The following is a 19155-nucleotide window of genomic DNA, read 5'->3' on the forward strand; positions in this document are numbered from 1 at the left end:
ATGTAAGAAAGCACATTTTTAGTGTGAGGGGGGTGATGCGCTCCAGCAGGCTGCCCGGAGCGGCGGCGGCATCCCCTCCCTCGGGGACTCTCCAGCCCCAGCCGCCCCCGGGGCCGACCCCGCTGCGAGTCGCGGGTGGGGCGGGCCGCCCACCCGGGGCGCCCGCGGGCCCTCCCCGCCCCTCCCCTGCCCTCCCGCGGCCGCGGCTCGCCTCCCTGCGCCCCGCCGGGGTGCCGAGGGGCCGCGCTCAGCCCCGCCGCCGCCGCCGCCGCCACTGCCACCGCAGCCCCTGGCTCGGCGCTGCCGCGCCCCCGCGCTCCCGGCCGCCGCGGCCGCCCGCCCCGCCGCCGCCAGCCCCGGCTCCCCCGGCGCGAAAGATGCTGCGGCTCTGCCTCCTCGCCGCGCAGGGTAAGCGGCGGCGGGGGACCCGCCGCGACGCCCCCCGCCCGCCCGGGGCGCGGGCTGGGCGCTGCTCCGGGGTCTGCGGCGGCCCCCAGCCCGCGGCCCCCGGGCCGGCCGGGCGGTGACCGGGGCTCGCTTTGTCCTTGCAGCTCTGCGGCTCGCCGGGGCCGCCTTGCTCTCCCCCGGGTCGTGCGCCTTTGAGGACAGCGCCTGCGGCTACGAGTGGGACTACGGGCATCTGCCCTGGGCACTGCACGGGGAAGGTAAGATCGCTGCTCCCCCCCCGGGCGTACAGCCCACCCCGGGTGTGCAGCCCCCCCGGGCGTACAGCTCTCCCCGGGCGTACAGCCCACCCCGGGTGTGCAGCCCCCCCGGAGCGTACAGCCCACCCCCGGGCGCTGCTGCTGCCCGCGGCGGCGGCGCGCAGGGCTCGGCGGGGCGGCATCCCGGGGTGCCGCTGCCGGCCGGCGGTGCCGCGCTGCTCCGCTTTCCCGGGGACGCAGCCGCCGTCGGGTCCCTGCCGTGTGCGGCTTCGGTCCCTGGTGTCAGTCCCCCGACGGCCGATCGGCAGGCGCTGCGGGGAGGCGGCCGTGCTCCCCCCGCCCCCGGCGCACGTCTCTCTGCAGGTTTCTGCAGGATGCCTCGGAAACCTCCTTCCTCTTTCTTTCTCTTGGGAAGAGGTGTCTGTTATCAATTCCGCTGTAGGTAACCTATCTTCTTCCTAGAAAAACACATCTGTCAAATTCCTATTAAGCTGCATTATTGTGTTTTCTAAATGTATTTTGGGTTCTACTCTAAAAGTGGGTGCATTTTCAGGGCAGGAGACAATCTTTGTGAAGAGTATCTTTACAGCATGTTCAATCAAGGCTTTTCTCCCTTTTATGGTACCTACAGTTCAATAGGAAAAAGATAAGCATTAGTCTTTCAGTAAGTTATGTTAGACTTTACTGAGACTGACTGCTGTTGAAAGAGAGAAGTCCAGTCACTGTATAGAGTTTCCATACAACTCTAACTCTTACTTGCTAAGTTTTTAGTGTAGCCTCCCATTTTTGACAGAATCAATATGCACAAACCAAAGACTAAACAAAAACAAATACAACACGGTTATAACTGGGTAATAAAATAATTTAGTTTTGGTTATCTTGTGGCCACAGTGTCATTCATGAAGTGAAAGTTGTGCTCATGCAGTAAAAGGGACTACATGTTTTCAAAGTTTTTAAGCTCTGAAACAGGTGCCAAGAATAATGAAGAAGTAAGTACACATGCAAAGAGATAGACACCCCTCATTACCCCTCATCAGTGCTCCATTCAAAACGGACTAGTCCAGTTTTGTCATTCCACTTGTTACTCACTTGATAATGAAGCTTCCCCCCCCCCCCCATTTGTACCCAGTTCTCACATATGCAAAATAAGTCACCTTAATTGTTAATTTTTAGATTAGTCATTAGGGTTTGAGAGTGTACAAAGAGTGCTGACAGAAAAGGCTGTGAGGATATCGTGATTAAAATAATTGCTTTTTCTCTTCTTTTTTTGATTAAATATACATATATTTTCCTGTATTTTTGAAGATACTAGTGGAAATTTAGTAACCACCTCTGCTTTCCCAGCTATGCCTCTTAACATCATGCCCTCTTAAGCTGCCTGTCTTGGAAGCAGCGCTTCCTCCTTGGGATTAACGGGCAGCCACATGATAGTGGTATTGATTCAGCTCCAAGGGACTGTGAGATGCTGGGAGTAATACCTGCAGAAATGGATGTGCATCGTGTTGTGCACATCCATGCTATGGTGCTTCAAGAAACAGGGAAATTTTATCAGAGATTTGGATCAGCAGCAGCCTACTTTTTTTGGTCCACAGAACACTATTTTGGTTGTTGTAGTTTGATTTTTCTATGTGACCATAAGCATACCAGTGGCTACACAGCTTCTGTCATTGTAGATCTTGTTTTTCAGAGATATATAACTGAACTGTTATACTCTGGGAGGATATGTGGTCTACCAGCTCTCTTAATAGGCATAGTTCTGTCAGCATTTCCATTATAACCCTTTTTTTCTGCAGTCTGTAATTTCATCATAGTAAGTCATTCCGTGCAAACATTTGGCACGGAAGGTATTAGCCTCTTCAGATATACACTCATAGAATCGTAACTAAATCTAGTTGAAAATAGTTCATCCAAATCTATGTAGCAGGTGTGCAAAACCAGTCTTCCTTAGATGCTCTTTTCTATCGAGTAAAGCCATGTTCCTTCTGGCAGCACTGGGCCCTGGTATTTGCAGGTCAGTGTATGTACATGTGGTAATTTACTGAGACAAGAGAGGAAGTTAAGGATGGGAGTGGCAGCTTAGCTTTGAATTGTTCCACTTCTCTTTGCATTGCTTCAAAATTGTTTTATTATTTTAAAATATTATTTGTAATGTAGTGGTATATACAGCAAATCTCTTACAGGGATTATCTGACTTGCAGTGCAAGTTCTTTCATCTTCTAAATCTCTCAATAGTGTGGTCTTGTGCCAAACTGTCAAGATGATGTAAATACAACTAAAATCCTGCCCAGAAATTTGCATTCCATACTTAAAAGTTTTTTGCCCGGTTGCCAAGGAAGCCAATATCTTCTGAACAGCCAGGCACAGAAAGGAAGTGTGAGGCTAAATTTTACTTTTGTTTACAACCATGCATTCTCACTTAAACCAGTAGGTTTCTAAGGTTCAACTGCTTTTTTAAATGTCTCTGGCTTCTCTTGAGTATTCTGGTACTTCTGGGATACAATATTTTTTTTGTTTAATTTTAGAATTTTTATTATTGAAAATATTCTGAATTTTTTTTTTTTTTGGCTAAAGTTTTGGTACCTGTAACTGGCATTTTAGGGCCCATTTTAGTCAAGTGCAAAAGGAAAATCAAAACAAAATAGTCAATGCTAAAACAGATAGATAGCTGTTGCACTCTTTACTGCTTTACTCAAGACTGGCAAATCAGGCCCTAACAAAGTGGGTGTTTGCAGGATACCGGCTACACAAGAAACAAATCAGGTGTTTTACCGTAATACCTGTCCAGTGAATCTGTGCTCCCATAAACTTCTGCTTCACTAAAACCTTCTGTAAGCCTCAAGCTCTCTCACATGGCTCTGAATTCAGGAATAGGACCTTGAAGTATAAACATCAAGGCACTCTTTTTTTTAACTGTCAGCTTTTCTAGTCAGTCATCTGCTAACTGGGTGTTTGCATTTTAGAAGTATAATAATTTTTAGCAGACAATCACCCTGCAAATAAAAATGTAAAATACAGAAACAGCTGAGGATATAAATTTCTTTCAAGCTTACCTATGGCTGAGGAGCACACACAGCTGAGGTCGTGGCCCAGGCTGGGTAAATATAACATCATGCTTGAGGCAGCATGTTTCCTAATGTGCTAGTTCTGTTTTCAATTTAAGCTGGGAATTCCCATCCAAACATGATTTGCTTCGCAAAGTGAGTGTTTGTAGGATACCAGCTACACAAGAAACACAGCAATGTCGTTGCTCAGGAAAAGGGCATGGTCACGTAATCCTGGTTCTGAAATCTGATGACCAACAGACTAATTTGTGTGTGATCAATGAACCAGTGATAAGATCTGCAAGCTTTAAGTGATTTGCTGGTAGAATGGTCCATTTTAACTTCAGAGGTGCAGGCATGCTCCCGTAAATATTCTTGCATTCATCATGCCTCTACACAGATAATTTATTTTAAAAAATCCAGGTACAGAATATAAGACAAAGATCAAACTGCTTGGACCCAACTAATGGATGAGACATTTAGAAAGCAGATCTATGTTCATCACCACTATGGTATTTAGAGATAGTTGAAGAGCTCGAATACCATGTTGCTTACCACTAACACACACAGGTATATTTAGCATGAGTTCATGTCCAGTTATGTTGGATCATACAGCTTTGCAGGTGCATAGTGGCTGGTTTCCACAGGAATTTACTTCTGTGTCAGCAGTATATGTGCTGCAAAGAAAAGGCCTCGTTAATTCTAATACATACTGTCAAACTTTGTATGATAGGATTTCACCAAATAATCCTGAGATTTTGTTTAACCAAATTGTGCATTTTTTTCAGAGGACACGTGTGCTTTGTAAGTGTAAAACCAACTTTAAAATGAAGGAAGATGCTGTGTGTATTAGGCAGTAATCCTGAGTAGAGTAATAAATAAAGCCATGTAGACCCACTTGAAAAGGCAGTAGGAAACACAGCCTTGCATAAGTTGCAGCCATTCTGCAGGGTTGGATTTTGGCACTTTTTGCTTTCCTCCCAGCCCTGTCCAGCACAGAGCCAGCCATAACCTGACTGTAAGAACGTCCTGCTCATAGCGTTGTTATAGATAAGTTTCATGAGGCGCAATAACTGTGTCACATCTTTTCTGTGACTCTGGACAGCGTTTACATTTTTGCCAAGAATATCTGTACAGCCTTTTGTGTGCCTGTGTCTATGGGTATGTTTTGTTCTCAATCTCCCTTCATTTTAACAGAGACCAGTTTAATAGAGCTACAAGTAAATGTGCATTTGGGCTGTCAGCTCAAATTTGCATTAATTGAGTTTGCTGTGCTGCATGCACTTGCCTGGATTTAAGCCTCAGATAAGAAATTTGTCTATTACTACTGCAAGCTATAGGGAAGAGAGGTTGTTTATATTAGCGATGTGCTCCAAAAAGCAAGTGATCATTGTTAAACATGCCCATGCACTGCCAATTGCACTGGACTTGGAGCTATTTTAGCAGTAGTGGCAGTGGGTTTTTTACAGTTGTCTCCTTATCACCTTTGCTCTTCTGTGGAGTGTTGTCTAGCAACTTTCCATGTTGATCTTCTATAATGAGCTGTGTGGCATGGAACTGCTAAAGCTATAACTGGTAGTTGATACAGCCGTACGCATCTGGCTGTCGTGATCATGGGCAGCTTTAAATGCCTATTTTTGTGTGTGTTGCTTTCCTTCTAAAATTCTGGAAGTGTGTGTTACTTCAAATCTCATGTCTCCACGGATATATTTTAATAGCATGCATTTCAGAGTTTTTAAATAATATTTTCTCTTTCTGCAGTATTCCAAAGGAGACTCATCCTTAAAAAGAAATAGATTTCATTCAGAAGAGTGATGTAATAAATTATGATATATATAAGAATAGCCTGATTTTATTCTCCTTAAAACATGCCTACTTTTACTGCATTAGTCTGAGACTGTGTTTCTGTGATACACTCAAAATGGGCATCCATCAGGTAACAGTTTATGGTAAGCAGGTCAGCAAGCAGCATCCCTAACAACAGTGTCAGGAAACTGAAGTTTGTCTTTTGGCACATACTTATCATATAGCTACACTTTAAAATCGTTTTAAGATGGAAAATAATTTCAAGAGACAGGACAGCCATCCCAGGCTAGATAAGTCAGGCATGAGAGCAGCGGCATAAGGAATCTCAAATCTAAACATGGCTTGCATACCATTTAAATAGCTTGTATTTACAGCTGTGCCATATGACTTAAAACTGACCTCCTCTGACCCAAGCTCTCTCATCTTGAATGCCACATCATTTGGTTGTAACATGCAGAGTAATGAAACAGGTAATCATTGGTGATCCTAGATCTTGTTGCACAGCAAGTGCAGTTCGTATCTGATTTGTGCTGTGTTGTGCTCAGTTGCAAACCTTCTGGCTGATAGCTTGGCACATCTGTAGCCTCTGTTTTCTTCCCATCTATCTGCAGTACTTTCCTGTACATAGGAAAGTACGCAAATTGAAAATGTAAAAAAGGTGTAACATTGCTGGCTTTGTACAACCCTAAGATGAGACAAGTGGTCTCACATGTTCATGATAATGGTGTAATTGGGAGCAAAGTACAGGGTAATTCATGGAGACTTGCACCAGCTTGTACCTAGCTGCAGCAGAACCAGGCTGGCATACCACAATGCTCACTTGCTGGCAAGGTTTCCAGCTGATAAATCCACCCTGCTACGGGAGCTTATTGGTTTGGGTCTCCCAAACCTGTCGCCTGGGCATCTCTGCACCGAATGCGATTTGACGGAGTGGAGAAGCCATTAGAACTGGCAGCTGTTACAAAATTCATGTTTACTGAATATGCCTGCAACTCCCAACAATAAGTTGGACTTTGTTTTGCATGAAAACAACTGAAAACAGATAATTTACCACTAGAATTTGAAAAAAAACTAAAAAACTGTAGGATGGCAAAAGAGTGTTTGGGAGTGGTGATGGAGGCCAGATCACCTCAGTCAAACAAATAACTTGCATGTAACCCCAGAGAAAAACTGTTTCCCTCCAGGTAACAAGATTTATTACTCATTAGTAGGGTGGAGCAACTTGGATGATTCTCTACCACTGATACAGCACTTTAAACCACACCTATTAAAAATTATATTGCAGCTTCACGTTTCAAAATGCTGCATGTTTACATGAAAAGCTAGCTGTGCCATCTGTGCAGCAGCCACTCAGTATGAGCCTTCAGCTCATTTGGACATAACCTGGCCTAGCTTAATTTATAATGCAACTGCACGTGTTGGTTGCACAGCCTACCCAGAGAGACTATGGTCACACCACTGCAGGTTCCACATGTATGCAAGGTGACTATACCCACAGTTTGCTTGAAAGGCTGCAGGGATCTGGCCATGTCTCAGTCGAATGCCAGAGGTACGGCTTCCCACTTGAAATCACAGCTGCTGTGGCTGCCTCTGGTGACAATGGATAGGGCCCAGGATTAGGAAATCAGTCTAGCTTTGTACTGGTATCTTCTCCATTAATAGGAAGTTAAATAATAAGTTTTCAGCTTCTGTTATAAACAGAATGGATACTGACCTTGCAAATATTGTTGAAGTTTGCTAAAATACAAGTACAAAATGCAAAATCACTTGCTGAAAACAGCTAGAAATATTTTCAGTTTTCTGAAAAAATGAAAGACTTAAATGAATCAAACTAAGTTTCTTTTTACGAATTTCAGGGTGCATGCAGGGCACGAGTTTTTATATCAGTAAAACTGCTGACAGGCAGTACTTTGTGGTCATTACGCTTATTACACTATATACGTAATCATCTTGAAAATGAAGAGGAGAGCCAGTCATTTGCCAGTTCATTTTTTTGGAGGGAACGGAAAGTATTTTCAGCACTGTCAATTTTCAGTACAAATTTTGGTCAAGATCCAGTATGGGTCAAGATCTGTAGTGAAGAAAAATAAGCTTGCACTTGTGCTGAAGGGTGACCACAGACGTTTCAGAAGCGTTTCTACTAGTAAAAAAGACTTGTTCGCCTTGCATATGGTACAGACTGTTCCGAGTTGTAATAGAATCAGTCTGAAAATGCCCTAATAGTCCTTTTATATAGGACGCTATCAAGTGGAAATCTTTGAAAGCTTATTAAAAAAATAAGCCAAAACCAGTTACAACTAGTTGTCTTGTGTTCCCTTTTCTTTGGAGTTCTCCCATTATATTATCTTCTGAGATTTTTCATCCCCAGCCACTGTGTGCAAGAGCAGTACGGGCAACGCTATAATTAGTTGACTAATTAAACTTATCAAACAGGGTCAAACCTTCTATTGTTACATCTGAAGGAAATATGCTTTAAAAAAAAGATATTTTCCTTTAATCTTTCAGTTTTTACTGTCTTAATATTACTTTGTAGCAGTAATGCTACAGAAGGGCAGATAAAAGGCCAGCATAGTCATCTATGTAACTTCATACAATGCTTTGATTGCTTAGAAGCCTTTATATCATTTGAACATATTTTATTATTCCCATTTAAAAGAGTAAGCATCTTTTGCCCTGTCCCTCCCTGTGTTTCTAGGCAGCCAAAGAGTCAAGTCTGATTATTATAGTCCTTCTTCATATGATAATCAAGCCAAAGATTCCTACAATTTTACATAATAATATAGTGCCCACCGCTTTAAAAATGCTCTTTGATTAACAGAGTGTTTCTTCTGCACTATATGGCTCTTCCTCTGACACATTTTCTTTTGGCAAACGTGGCTCAAGATCAGTATGTTAGACAACTCTAGTAGTCTGAGTAATTGTGTTGGTGTACTTTGAACATTGTCTTAAATAGATGTATTCTCTGATAAAGTATGAGCTACATGTTGCTAACACTTTGCTCTGTTCTGAAAACCTTGCATGTCCTAGGATGAAAATATCCATGAATCATGGTAATTAGATTTCCATTTGAAATACCAGCCAAAGTCTTTTAGGAAACAGTCTTCACAGTTTTCAGTTATCGAATTATTAAAATACTTAAAGAGGCTCTGTTGTGACTTGATGAGTTTCTTCAAATTTGCTAGGCCACAAGCTGTATTGCATATTAAAAATGTGGAAAGAGCTGCAGAAATGAAAGGGCAGATTACAGCTGTCTATACAAAACCATAGTGACATGCAAAGTTATCAAAGGAAGTCATCCTCCAACTTTCAGATTCTTTTTTTTTTTTTTTTGGGTGTTACATGATAACAATTGATCAATACTGTAAGACAGTTGCCTTCTCTACCACTCATGGTTGAACAAAGGTCGAAGCAGGCTTCCCTGTGACAGTGGTGCCTGTTGCATTTAGCTTTGGAGCACGTCCATTTGTGGCAAAAAGTCATGCCTGGAGAGTAAAGAGGCCAGACAATCCTACCTGCTCTGTGAATAAGAAGATTTCTCTGTTTTCTGATAGTAACATTAAAGATCATGTTTTAAAGGTCTAAGTGCTCCACAAAGCACTTTCTACTTGCAATAAAAACCCTCATCTGATGTATAGATGGGTAAACTAAATTGTCCAATGTCACCCCCTGATTCATTTGTAGATCTTGCAATGATGTGTCTCCTTTCATAGGCCTGTTTTACATTTGCTCAACCATGTTTCTTCCAGCCTGGAACATAGTTTTTTGCTTTTCTGTGACTATCATAAACATGACTTGAGAAGACCCTTGAAGAAGGCTGGTGTCAGCAGGTAGGATGAGTACACAGCCTGGAATAGGGAAGTGTGAAATACAGAAAGGATGCAAACATCATTTTAATGGCTGTCTCTTCACGCCAGGGTTAAGTGATGAGGTTGGTGCCTGGCTATGAGAATCCAGGCTAGCCTCATATACATATCGGTAGCTGTAAGGCAAAGACACTTCTGAGTTGAAATCTTCATTGGTACTGCAAGGCTTCTGAGCACGGGATGGTCCTTTTGGGAGCACATTCCATGTTTTTTACGCTGTGGCAAACTGAAGTGCTCCAATTATTTTCCATTATGTTGCCAAAGAGTCATCAGTTCTTCTGGGCATAGGTTGAAAATAGCAGGGTGGGAGGGAGCCGTAAGTCCACCGGCTATAACGGGGGAACACAGGTTCTTCATTGCATGGGTTAGGGAGAAGATATGTCCAAGAAGTAGTGTGGAAAGGGTGAGTGGGCAATAGATACTTTTCTATGTCCATGTGGCTAACGGGCCATACCACTAAATACCTCAGGAGTCAGTAGTCCTGCCCTCAGGAGAACATGTCTGAGCCTTTCAGAGTTAAAACCCATGAATTCTGCCCTAATTTTTCTTCCTTATATTTTTTGCAGAGTGGTGAGAATTTGGTTTGTGGGGTATTTTCTTTGGAAATCAATAATGCTGACTTTCTTGGGGAGTTATAGATAACACTCTGACTTTTCTCTGACTCTTTGTTTCATGTTGTGGATGGTGGCAGGTCTTGGATGGCACAGCTTTATTGCAGTGACTGGGTATAATAACATCTCAGCCAGAAAATTTTGGATAGCATCTGGATTTTTTAAGTTGCCTCTCATATGTTTTCTGTGTTCAAAAATCTCTTGGTTTGCTTAAGTTCATATACATACTGGGAAGCAAATACAAAATACATGTTGGGTGTTAAGGACCTCATCTAGAAAATCTGAATGGAGGAAAATGCAATAGGAAAAAGACAATAGGAAAATCTGTTTTATTTTCCTTTAAAGAAAGGGGCATGTCCCCTCTCATAAAGGAGGTTGGAACTAATGAGCTTAACCAATGTGTTCTGTATTTAAAAATCTTTCTGAGGCAACAATTATTATTATTATTGATTTTATTACTATTGATATTTGCAAGACTGTATTCTTGGAGGTGTAGTTGCTCTGGGAAGGCAAGGCAGCTCATGTTGCTGATGGGGTAGGCAACGTGAGTTGCAGCCAAGGTGTGGGTGATACAGAAACAGAGCTGTCCTGTGGCATGGCTGCTCTCTCACTGCATGTGTGCTGCAGGTGGACAGTAGAAATGCCCAAAGACATACTTAAAAACTGTTTTCAAAGGGGAAAAAATTAATTTATCTCTTTTGCCTCTTTGGTGTATAAAGGCACCTTAGCAGAGATCAGTTTAGAAATATGAAGTCCAAGCCTCTGTTGCTGGCGAACTAACTGGAAACTTAGCTGTTGAGGCTGTAGCATTATAAGCAATGAGAAACTGAAGAGCAGGGAAAGAGGGCTTCCAGTCTTAATTTGAAACTTCTCACTAATTTAACACCTATTTACATTTCACATACCTGGAAGTTGTTTGGTTTTTTTAATTTGACTTTCTGTACCTGTAAGATCCTGATAGAGAAGCTGATGAAATATGGGCTGGATGAGCAGATGTGAGGTGAGGACTGAATACTGGCTGAATGGTTGGGCCCAGCCCAGAGGGTGGTGATCACTGGAACGAAGCCTAGTTGGAGGCCAGTCACTAGTGGTGTATCTTAGGCGTCAATACTGGGTCCGATCCTGTTCAACACCCTCATTAATGATCTGGATGATGGGGTAGAGTATACCCTCAGCAAGTTTGATGGTACAAAACTGAGAGGAGTGACTGATGCATGGGAGGGTCATGCTGGCCTCCAGTGGTACCTCAACAGGCTGGAGTAATGGGCTGACAGGAACCTCATGAAGTTCAACAAGGAGAATTGCAAAGTTCTGCACCTGGGGAGGAACAACCCTGTGCCAGAATGTATGCTGGGGGCTACCTCGTTAGAAAGCATCTTGGCAGAAAAGGACCTGAGGGTCCTGGTGAGTACCAAGTTGAATATGATTTAGCAATGTGCCCTTGCGGCAAAGGCGGCTAATGGTGTCCTCGGCTGCATTAGGAAGAGTGTTGCCAGCAGGTCAAGAAAGGTGATCCTTTCCCTCTGTTCAGCACTGGTGAAACCCTGTCTGGAGTTCTGTGTCCAGTTCTGGTCTCCCCAGTACAAGAGAGGTATGGATATACTGGAGAGAGCCCAAGGAAGGGTCATGAAGATGATGAAGAGACTGGAGCATCTCTCCTATGAGGAAGGGCTGAGAAAGCTGGGATTATTCAGGCTGGAGAAAAGAAGGCTCAAAGGGGATCTTACATAAATAAATAATATCGATACCTGAAGGGAGGGTACAAAGAGGGTGGAGCCAGGTTCTTTTCAGTGGTGCCCGGTGACAAGACCAGAGCACAAAGTGAAACATGGGAGATTCCCTCTGAACATCAGGGAACACTTTTTCACTGTGAGGATGGCTGGAAGGTGTGGAGTCTCCATCCTTGGAGATATTCAAAAGCCGTCTGGACATGGTCCTGGGCAACTGGCTGTTTGTGGCCCTGGTTGAGCAGGGGGCTGGACCAGATGACCTCCAGAGGTCCCTTCTACCCTCAATCATTCTGTGATTCTGTGGTATCCTCATGTTTTTGACTGAAAGCTAAGAAAAGCGCTACTGCAGTGGCCTTTCAGAGAGATCTCCACCCACAGTGAAGAATATGAGAATTTCTGGTGCTTTTTAAGGTAAGAATTAAACAGAATAGTCACATGTATGTGTACATATCTGAGTCCATTTATGTGTATGTATATATGAAATCTCTGCACCCTCATTCAAGAGAAGAAATGAGAGTTTGTTGTAGATCCTCTTAGATGAAGGATCTCTTAATTGTTGCTAACAGAATATGGAGACCTTGTTCCTTACTGGTGTTTTGGGGGCTTGATTATCATGTAGCTAAGGTTTTCTACTGCTCATGGCTGCGAGATTTCATGGGAAACAGATAGGCTAAGGCATAGCACACTCTGATGCATTTTGCTATGGGATCTATTCTTCATCAGTTCCTACTTTTTTAGTAATTTCCATTTGAAGACTCTTGTCTTTGGTGTGTGCTGTTTTACACATGGTTGTTACCCTGAGGAAGCTTTCGCAAAACAGTTCTGCTCCATCTAATCACTCTTGGCAGATCATTCTGCAAATGAACCTCCTTGACTGAAAGTACCATCTCACAGCTGTTTAGCCAAAGTGAATTGAGTTCATTTAAGGCCATACGACAGAGTTGACAGTAATTGGCATCATTGTTTAGTGGAGTCAGCAGGGATTCAGCGAAGGAATGGATATGGACTCTGAGTTGCTCTCAGCTCATCAGAATAGGTTCAGGCAAGTGGTGAAACAGACGTAGATGTCTGCACTGCCTGCCTTGCATCTGTTTGGGAAATAGAGGCCTTAATTCTCCCAAGACATGTATCCCCAAGCTGACCTGCAGTTCATTATTAGTATTTATTACAGTTGTCTGCTCTTAGCAAATCCCTTCTTCTCTCCTTCCCCCATGTGCTAGGTGCCTACTGTACGGAGAAGTGTATTCCCTGCCTTAAACATGTACACATTTGTGGCAAGCAGTGGCAAAAATTTACAAGCTCTGAGTAGGGGCTGGAACCAGAAGACCAGAGACTTGGAGACACATTTCCATGTGTCACGCCATGCTTCACAATCTTACTGAGACCTTTTTCATCCCAGGAAAATCACATCTGAGTACCCAAGTGTCAGGTGATAGCCAATTTGTCCTGTGTGATTATGGCAGAACAACAGTGAGAATCTGTAGCAGAGGTGGGATAATGCCATTGTTTTTATATCTTGCCTCTACTCTACAGTGAGCAATTTTCCACTATAGAGCCCTACAGTTTGGTGCTGTCCTTAAGAGTTCAGTAGAAAATTTACTCAATACGGGCAGCAAGAAAATGAGGAGCTTTTAGTACTGCTCAGGCTTTGAGCCATAGCTTAAGCAGCAGTATACTCCCATAGCTGTGAACAAATTTGGAGCCTTCCCAGTAATCAGAAGATCAATGGTTATGGTTTTCCTAAGTGTGAACTATTTTGTGATTGTTTAAATTCCTAAGTTCTCATAAAGGGAAATAAAGGCTGCCTTAAGTGCTAGAGTACATAAGTATGCACAACTGAAAACTGCAAATACAAGCATCCTGGTACCTGGATTTTTAAAGTGTACCCAATATAGCAACAATAAATATGTTTAAAAAAATGGATTTAGTTGATTTTTTTCCCTTAGAGATATGCCTTGGAGACATGATAACATCCAGGGCACAAACAATGATAAAATCTGTCAGTATGCGGAATAAAGTCTGTTTACAAGTCTGTGTCAGTACACTGGTTTACTTAGCATCTGCATCTGCAGTTGCATATTCAGCTTCACAGTACTTACTGTGAGCAAAACAGTTATTAACATCTTCATATATATCCTTGAAAACTTACATGTAGCTATATGAGTGTTTCATTTTAAGCTATTGCTTGTAGCATTTCAAGTAGGGTGACTTGTAACATTTTAAATATGCATACGTATAGCTAGGCAATGCTAATCTAAGCTGTTGCTTTGTATAAGATTAGTTGAAGTTTAGTAACAAGCAGGAGGGGTTCAAACACATGAATCTTTACTAATTCCTATATAGTCATTGCTTTGCATTTTAATTCTTACAAGACCTTTTGCAGAGGGATTTCTTTCCTAGCCAAGAATATTCTTGCGTGCTTAAGTGGAAACATGAGAGGATTTGTACCAGTACCAGATTGTTCTCTAAATATAGTCACTTCCAGTGCTTATTTTAAACTAAGTGTCAAACTGGAGAGTTATTAGGGCAGTAACTGTAGTTTGTTTGAAAAAGAAGAGAGAACTTTGCACAGTGAAGTTGTCATATATGGAAATAAGATGAGTGGTATGTGTACTTTTGACCACCACATGTAGGTAAAAAGCAAAGAGCTGTAATCCGTGTTCGCTTTTGTATGAAAAAGCACTCATGAATTTGGAGTAGACTTCACAGCTGGTGGATGTTGAAGCCAAAAATAGAGTTTCATGATCGATTACCTCTTACTAGCAGAGGACTCCAATAATCTTTTCCTGTGATGGGTCAGCTAGATCTTTTTCTGTTAGTTAGCCTATCCAGAGATGCTTAGCTTTTGTGCTGTTTCTTTTTGGTAGACCATTTTGTGTTTTATGTTAGTGATGCATCTAGAAGGGAATTTCACTGCTATGCCTTTAGTCAACCTGCAAGTTAGTCCACTATTCTTAAGAGAAATAACCTAGCCACTTAATGTAAGAGTGCACGTGGCACGCACTTGTCAGCTTAGGTATCTCTGTTTGCTACTCAAGAGACAGAAAGTGAGAATGAAAGGAAGAGCTCCAGCTGAAGCCCAGAATAGTAGAAGTTTCAATGTAAGTCCATGGTTTGAAAATATTCAAATGATTATGTGAAAAGAGAAAAAAAAAAAACCTTAACCTTTGAAATTTGCTGGTAAATTGAATTGTTGCCTGCTGGACATCTGCACTAGCTGAACCTCCCTCTTGAGGCCTTTTTTAATTTGGTGACTGTACCATCCTAGTTTGTGTAGCATGTGTATGATCCGTATTGTACTGAAGGAAACTCCCTGAGAGGGAAGGGTGGCAGATTAAGGGTCCTCATAATAATGCATTGCTCTAGCCTGGTGGAAGAAGGCAGCCTGTGAGATCTTTTGGAGAGAGATGTTTGCAGGCTGTACCTGCACACTGGCTCTGTACGTTTTACTGGTGACTCTACTGACACGTTGCTGAGGAGGCTGCATGATGTGCACAGGAAATCTGCTGCAGGGTTTCCATCAATGCTCCTGTGGTCACTGTTATCCACTGAGCTGCCTGAAACCTACAAGAAATACAGCCCTGCAGGGGCATGGATGGGCGCCTAGAGTGACAGAGATTGTCTGAAGTCATGAAGGCATTAGATAGTTAGACCACAGTAAATCTGTTGAGAGAGGGATGCTGAAGGAGTCCAGGTCAAATAGGAATTGATATGCACCATGGAATTTTTATACTTAACCTGGAGTCTTGCTTTTCAACCTCTTTAGCTCTTCCACCATTTTATGGAGGTGAATTGCCAAAAAACAAACCTTGATATTTTCCCAGAAAGCTGAGACAATTATAAAAGTTATGAAATACCAAGCCCTCTAGCCCAACTCCTTCTGCTGCCCATCATCTGTAGCTGATAATAACAGCAACGTGTCTGCAAGCACCCATAACCAAAGAGCAATAAGCTGTGAGGGAGGATGGACCTGCTCTGTGACAATTTCACTAAGCATCAGAAATGAGCATGAGATGGGTTATTCAGCTCCAGACTGTTAGTCTGGAGGTGAGTAGATGAGCTTATTCCCTGGTCAGATTCAAATCAAACTGATTACATAGGTATTATTCCAAATAATTGACTTTGCTGTTATCTTCAGTGATGACATATTTTTAGTTTTCAACTAACAATTACATTAATTAATTTTGAAATACCAACTGTAATGAAGTACTCTATACTAATTGCTTTATTCTCCTATCCCAACAACTTATTCCACAATTGCAGTCATATTTAATATCATAGAATCGTAGAATGGTTTGGGTTGGAAGGGACCTTCAAAGATCATCTAGTTGAACCCTCCTGCCATGGGCAGGGACATCTTTCACTAGATTAGGTTGCTCAAAGCCCCATCCAATCTGACTTTGAATGCTTCCAGGGATGGAGCATCCACAGCTTCTCTGGGCAACCTGTTCCAGTGCTTCACCACCACCATCGTAAAAGGTTTCTTCCTTATGTCCAACCTAAATCTACCCTCTTTCTGTTTAAAACCATTGCCCCTTCTCCTGTCACTACAGGCCCTGGTAAAAAGTCTCCATCTTTCTTACAAGCCCCCTTTAAGTACTGAAAGGCTGCAGTAAGGTCTCCTTGGAGCCTTCTCTTCTCCAGGCTGAACAACCCCAATTCTCTCAGCCTTTCTTCGTAGGAGAGGTGTTCCAGCAGTCTGATCACTTTTGTGGCCCTCCTCTGGACCCGCTCCAACAGGTCCATGTCTTTCTTGTGCTGGTGACCCCAGAGCTCGATGCAGTACTCCAGGTGGGGTCTTGATGAGATTGGAGGAGAGGGAGAGAATCACCTCCCTCAACCTGCTGGCCACGCTTCTTTTTATACAGCCCAGGATACACCTGGCTTTCTGGGCTGCAAGTGCACATTGTGGGCTCATGTCCAATTTTTCATCCACCGGTACCCCCAAGTCTTTCTCCACAGGGCTGCTCTCAATCCATTCATCCCGCAGTCTGTATTGACATTGGGGATTGCCCTGACCCAGGTGCAGGACCGTGCACTTGGCCTTGTTGAACTTCATGAGGTTCGCATAGGCCCACTCCTCAAGCCTGTCAAGGTCCCTCTGGATGCCATGGCTTCCTTCAAGTGAATCAGCGGCACCACTCAGCTTGGTGTCATCTGCAGACTTGCTGAGGGTGCACTCAATCCCACTGTCTATGTCACTGATGAAGATACTAAACAGTATTGATCCCAGTATGGACTGTTGAGGGACACCACTCGTTAATGGTTTCCATTTGGACATTGAGCCGTTGACTGTAATTCTTTGGATGTGGCCATCCAGACAATTCCTTATCCATTAAGTAGTCCATCCATCAAATCCATATCTCTCTGTATCAAAGATTGTTCTCAGTATCTGTTAATTTTCTGAGGTTAACAAATGGCTGCTAGTTTTGAATATCATAATTAAAATTTGACTCATCTTGACCAGGCTCTGAATTTAACTGGACCTCATTTTTATATTCAGCTATGCTACCATAGCTGGCAAAGAAATATACTACAACAGGTTTCTCTGATGAGTACAGTTTGGTTGCAGTGGAATTTGCTTTCTGTTTGTTTACACGCTTCATTCATTATTAGGATTATGTATGTTTGCAGGATCTGTTGCCCAGGTTTCCATATGTTGTAATTCTACGGCAACACTTGTACTAATGCACAAGATGACCATATACAAACTAAAAGCTGTTGTGGAAGGACATTCAAAAAGGTGAGGTGTGATTTTATTTAAAAATTCAAGCCATGGTGCTACAATAGGAATCTCCTTCCTGATTGCTTCTGCAGAAGAAATAAATTATAATGTTAACCAGACAGTGTCAAAGTGTGCCCAGTTTGGTTTGTCCAACATTTGTTTTCATATAACCAGGAACTCCCACAAGAAGGGTAACCATCTTTAAAAAGTGGCCCACAGTTACTTTTCAATAAGAAAGACTTACTAAACTATTTTATTGTCCCATCAAATGTATATGTACCCTTTTTCCCTGAAAAGAAAGGATATAAATTTCAGAGGGAAAATGTGTCCAGAAGGAAATTTTGATGTTAGGGATTTTGGATGTCCTGGAGATTCAGCAGACGAGGAAAGAAGGTAACGAGCCTGACAGTAGACACTGCATTTATCCAGTGAGCAGGTCACACCAGCAACAGCAAGCCTGTGCACTGTGTTCTGTAGGTGAGTGTCTTCATCAGTTTTAACCATGAAAATTAGTCAGTAGAGAATGCTCATGTCTGCCTCAGATTCTGCACCGGAGGACTCCCTTCCTGTCCAAATGAGGTTGCCAGCTGCTGCTTCTTGTGACACATTTCCTCCATGCCAAAGAACTAACGTTAAATGCCAAGAGATCTACGCAAAGGTGCAGCGGGTTTAGGTAGCTGCCAGCCTTCTGCCTGTCACTGACCTGCCTATCTGAAGGCCTCTTTGCCATATAGTTATTTCTCGTTGTCTGGCAGGCAGTCACAGCTTTTGCTTAATGTAAGAGATAATTTAGCTTATGCTTATAGCTTCTATCCAGTGGTCCATTGGCAATCCCTCAGGCCATGATTAAACAAACTTTTCAGTTGATATAATTTTCTTTCCACTTCGATACCTGATGAAGAATTTAAGCCCTCAAATACTACTGAATTACTTATGGAGGGAAATACAAAGAAGTAACTACAGGTTTATTCTCTCATGAAATAGCTGAGCACAGGTTGAGGTCCCCAGTTAGATCTGCTTTCAGTAAGGCTCTCTGGGTTTAATTTTCTCCTGACTGGGCTTCAAGTGGCACAGAGATGTAGAGGAGAAAAGCAGGTTTAAAATTCGTTGTATGCTTCCCCTGCTGGAATCAGTCTATATTCTCCTGAAATAGCTTGGTTCACAGGTCTGAGAACAGCTGGGAAGCAGAGCCATTTTCCTCCCCAGAGGGTTGCAAGGACAACCACGGGCATTTCTTGAGGCCAGTTTCCTGACTGTTAATACTCCTATACTTTGCCTCAAGAGTCGGAAGCATAACAAAGAAACAATTCCTTTATTAGCAAAATGTAAAAGATATTGCAGACTTTGATTTCTTTTTTAAAGCATATTTTTAAAAAGCCATCATGGAATAAAAAATCCTGCAGAAAATGAAATAAAATAGAACACTTTTAAAAGCATGGAAATAACCATGTATGTGAATATCCCTGCTTGGTTGCTTTCTTTTGTGTTGCATGCTGTATCCCTTGCTCTCTAAAGCATTTTGTGCTTTTTTATTTCTTAAAAATTTACAGAAAATTTAGTTACCTATTTGCATGATGTATTTTATTGTTTCCCCCCTTCGTTAGCATTTTTCTTTTTTAAATGAAAAAATAAAATCTATATAGCAAAGTTCTGGTTTGAAGTGATCTTGTGAAATTACATTTTCCTAAATTCTGAATGTGAAGATTTTTGGCCT

The 19155-nt window shown here is 42.6% G+C and overlaps 1 protein-coding gene across 2 annotated transcripts in view; it reads left to right on the forward strand.

Annotated features, from left to right (window-relative positions):
* Window positions 1-319: 319 nt before the first annotated feature.
* The window catches only part of MAMDC2 (MAM domain containing 2), a 63001-nt gene continuing 44165 nt past the window's right edge, over window positions 320-19155 (forward strand). For both annotated transcript variants that reach the window (XM_087742013.1, XM_087742014.1), the window contains exons 1-2: window positions 320-408; window positions 552-665. In XM_087742013.1, the coding sequence (XP_087598139.1) occupies window positions 378-408; window positions 552-665 (145 nt within the window). In that variant the 5' untranslated portion in view covers window positions 320-377. The remainder of the gene's footprint in view (window positions 409-551; window positions 666-19155) is intronic.

The sequence above is a fragment of the Nipponia nippon genome, unplaced genomic scaffold (assembly GCF_047370975.1).
Source record: "Nipponia nippon isolate SJK-2023a ecotype South Korea unplaced genomic scaffold, ASM4737097v1 scaffold_8, whole genome shotgun sequence".
Classification (NCBI taxonomy): Eukaryota; Metazoa; Chordata; class Aves; order Pelecaniformes; family Threskiornithidae; genus Nipponia; species Nipponia nippon.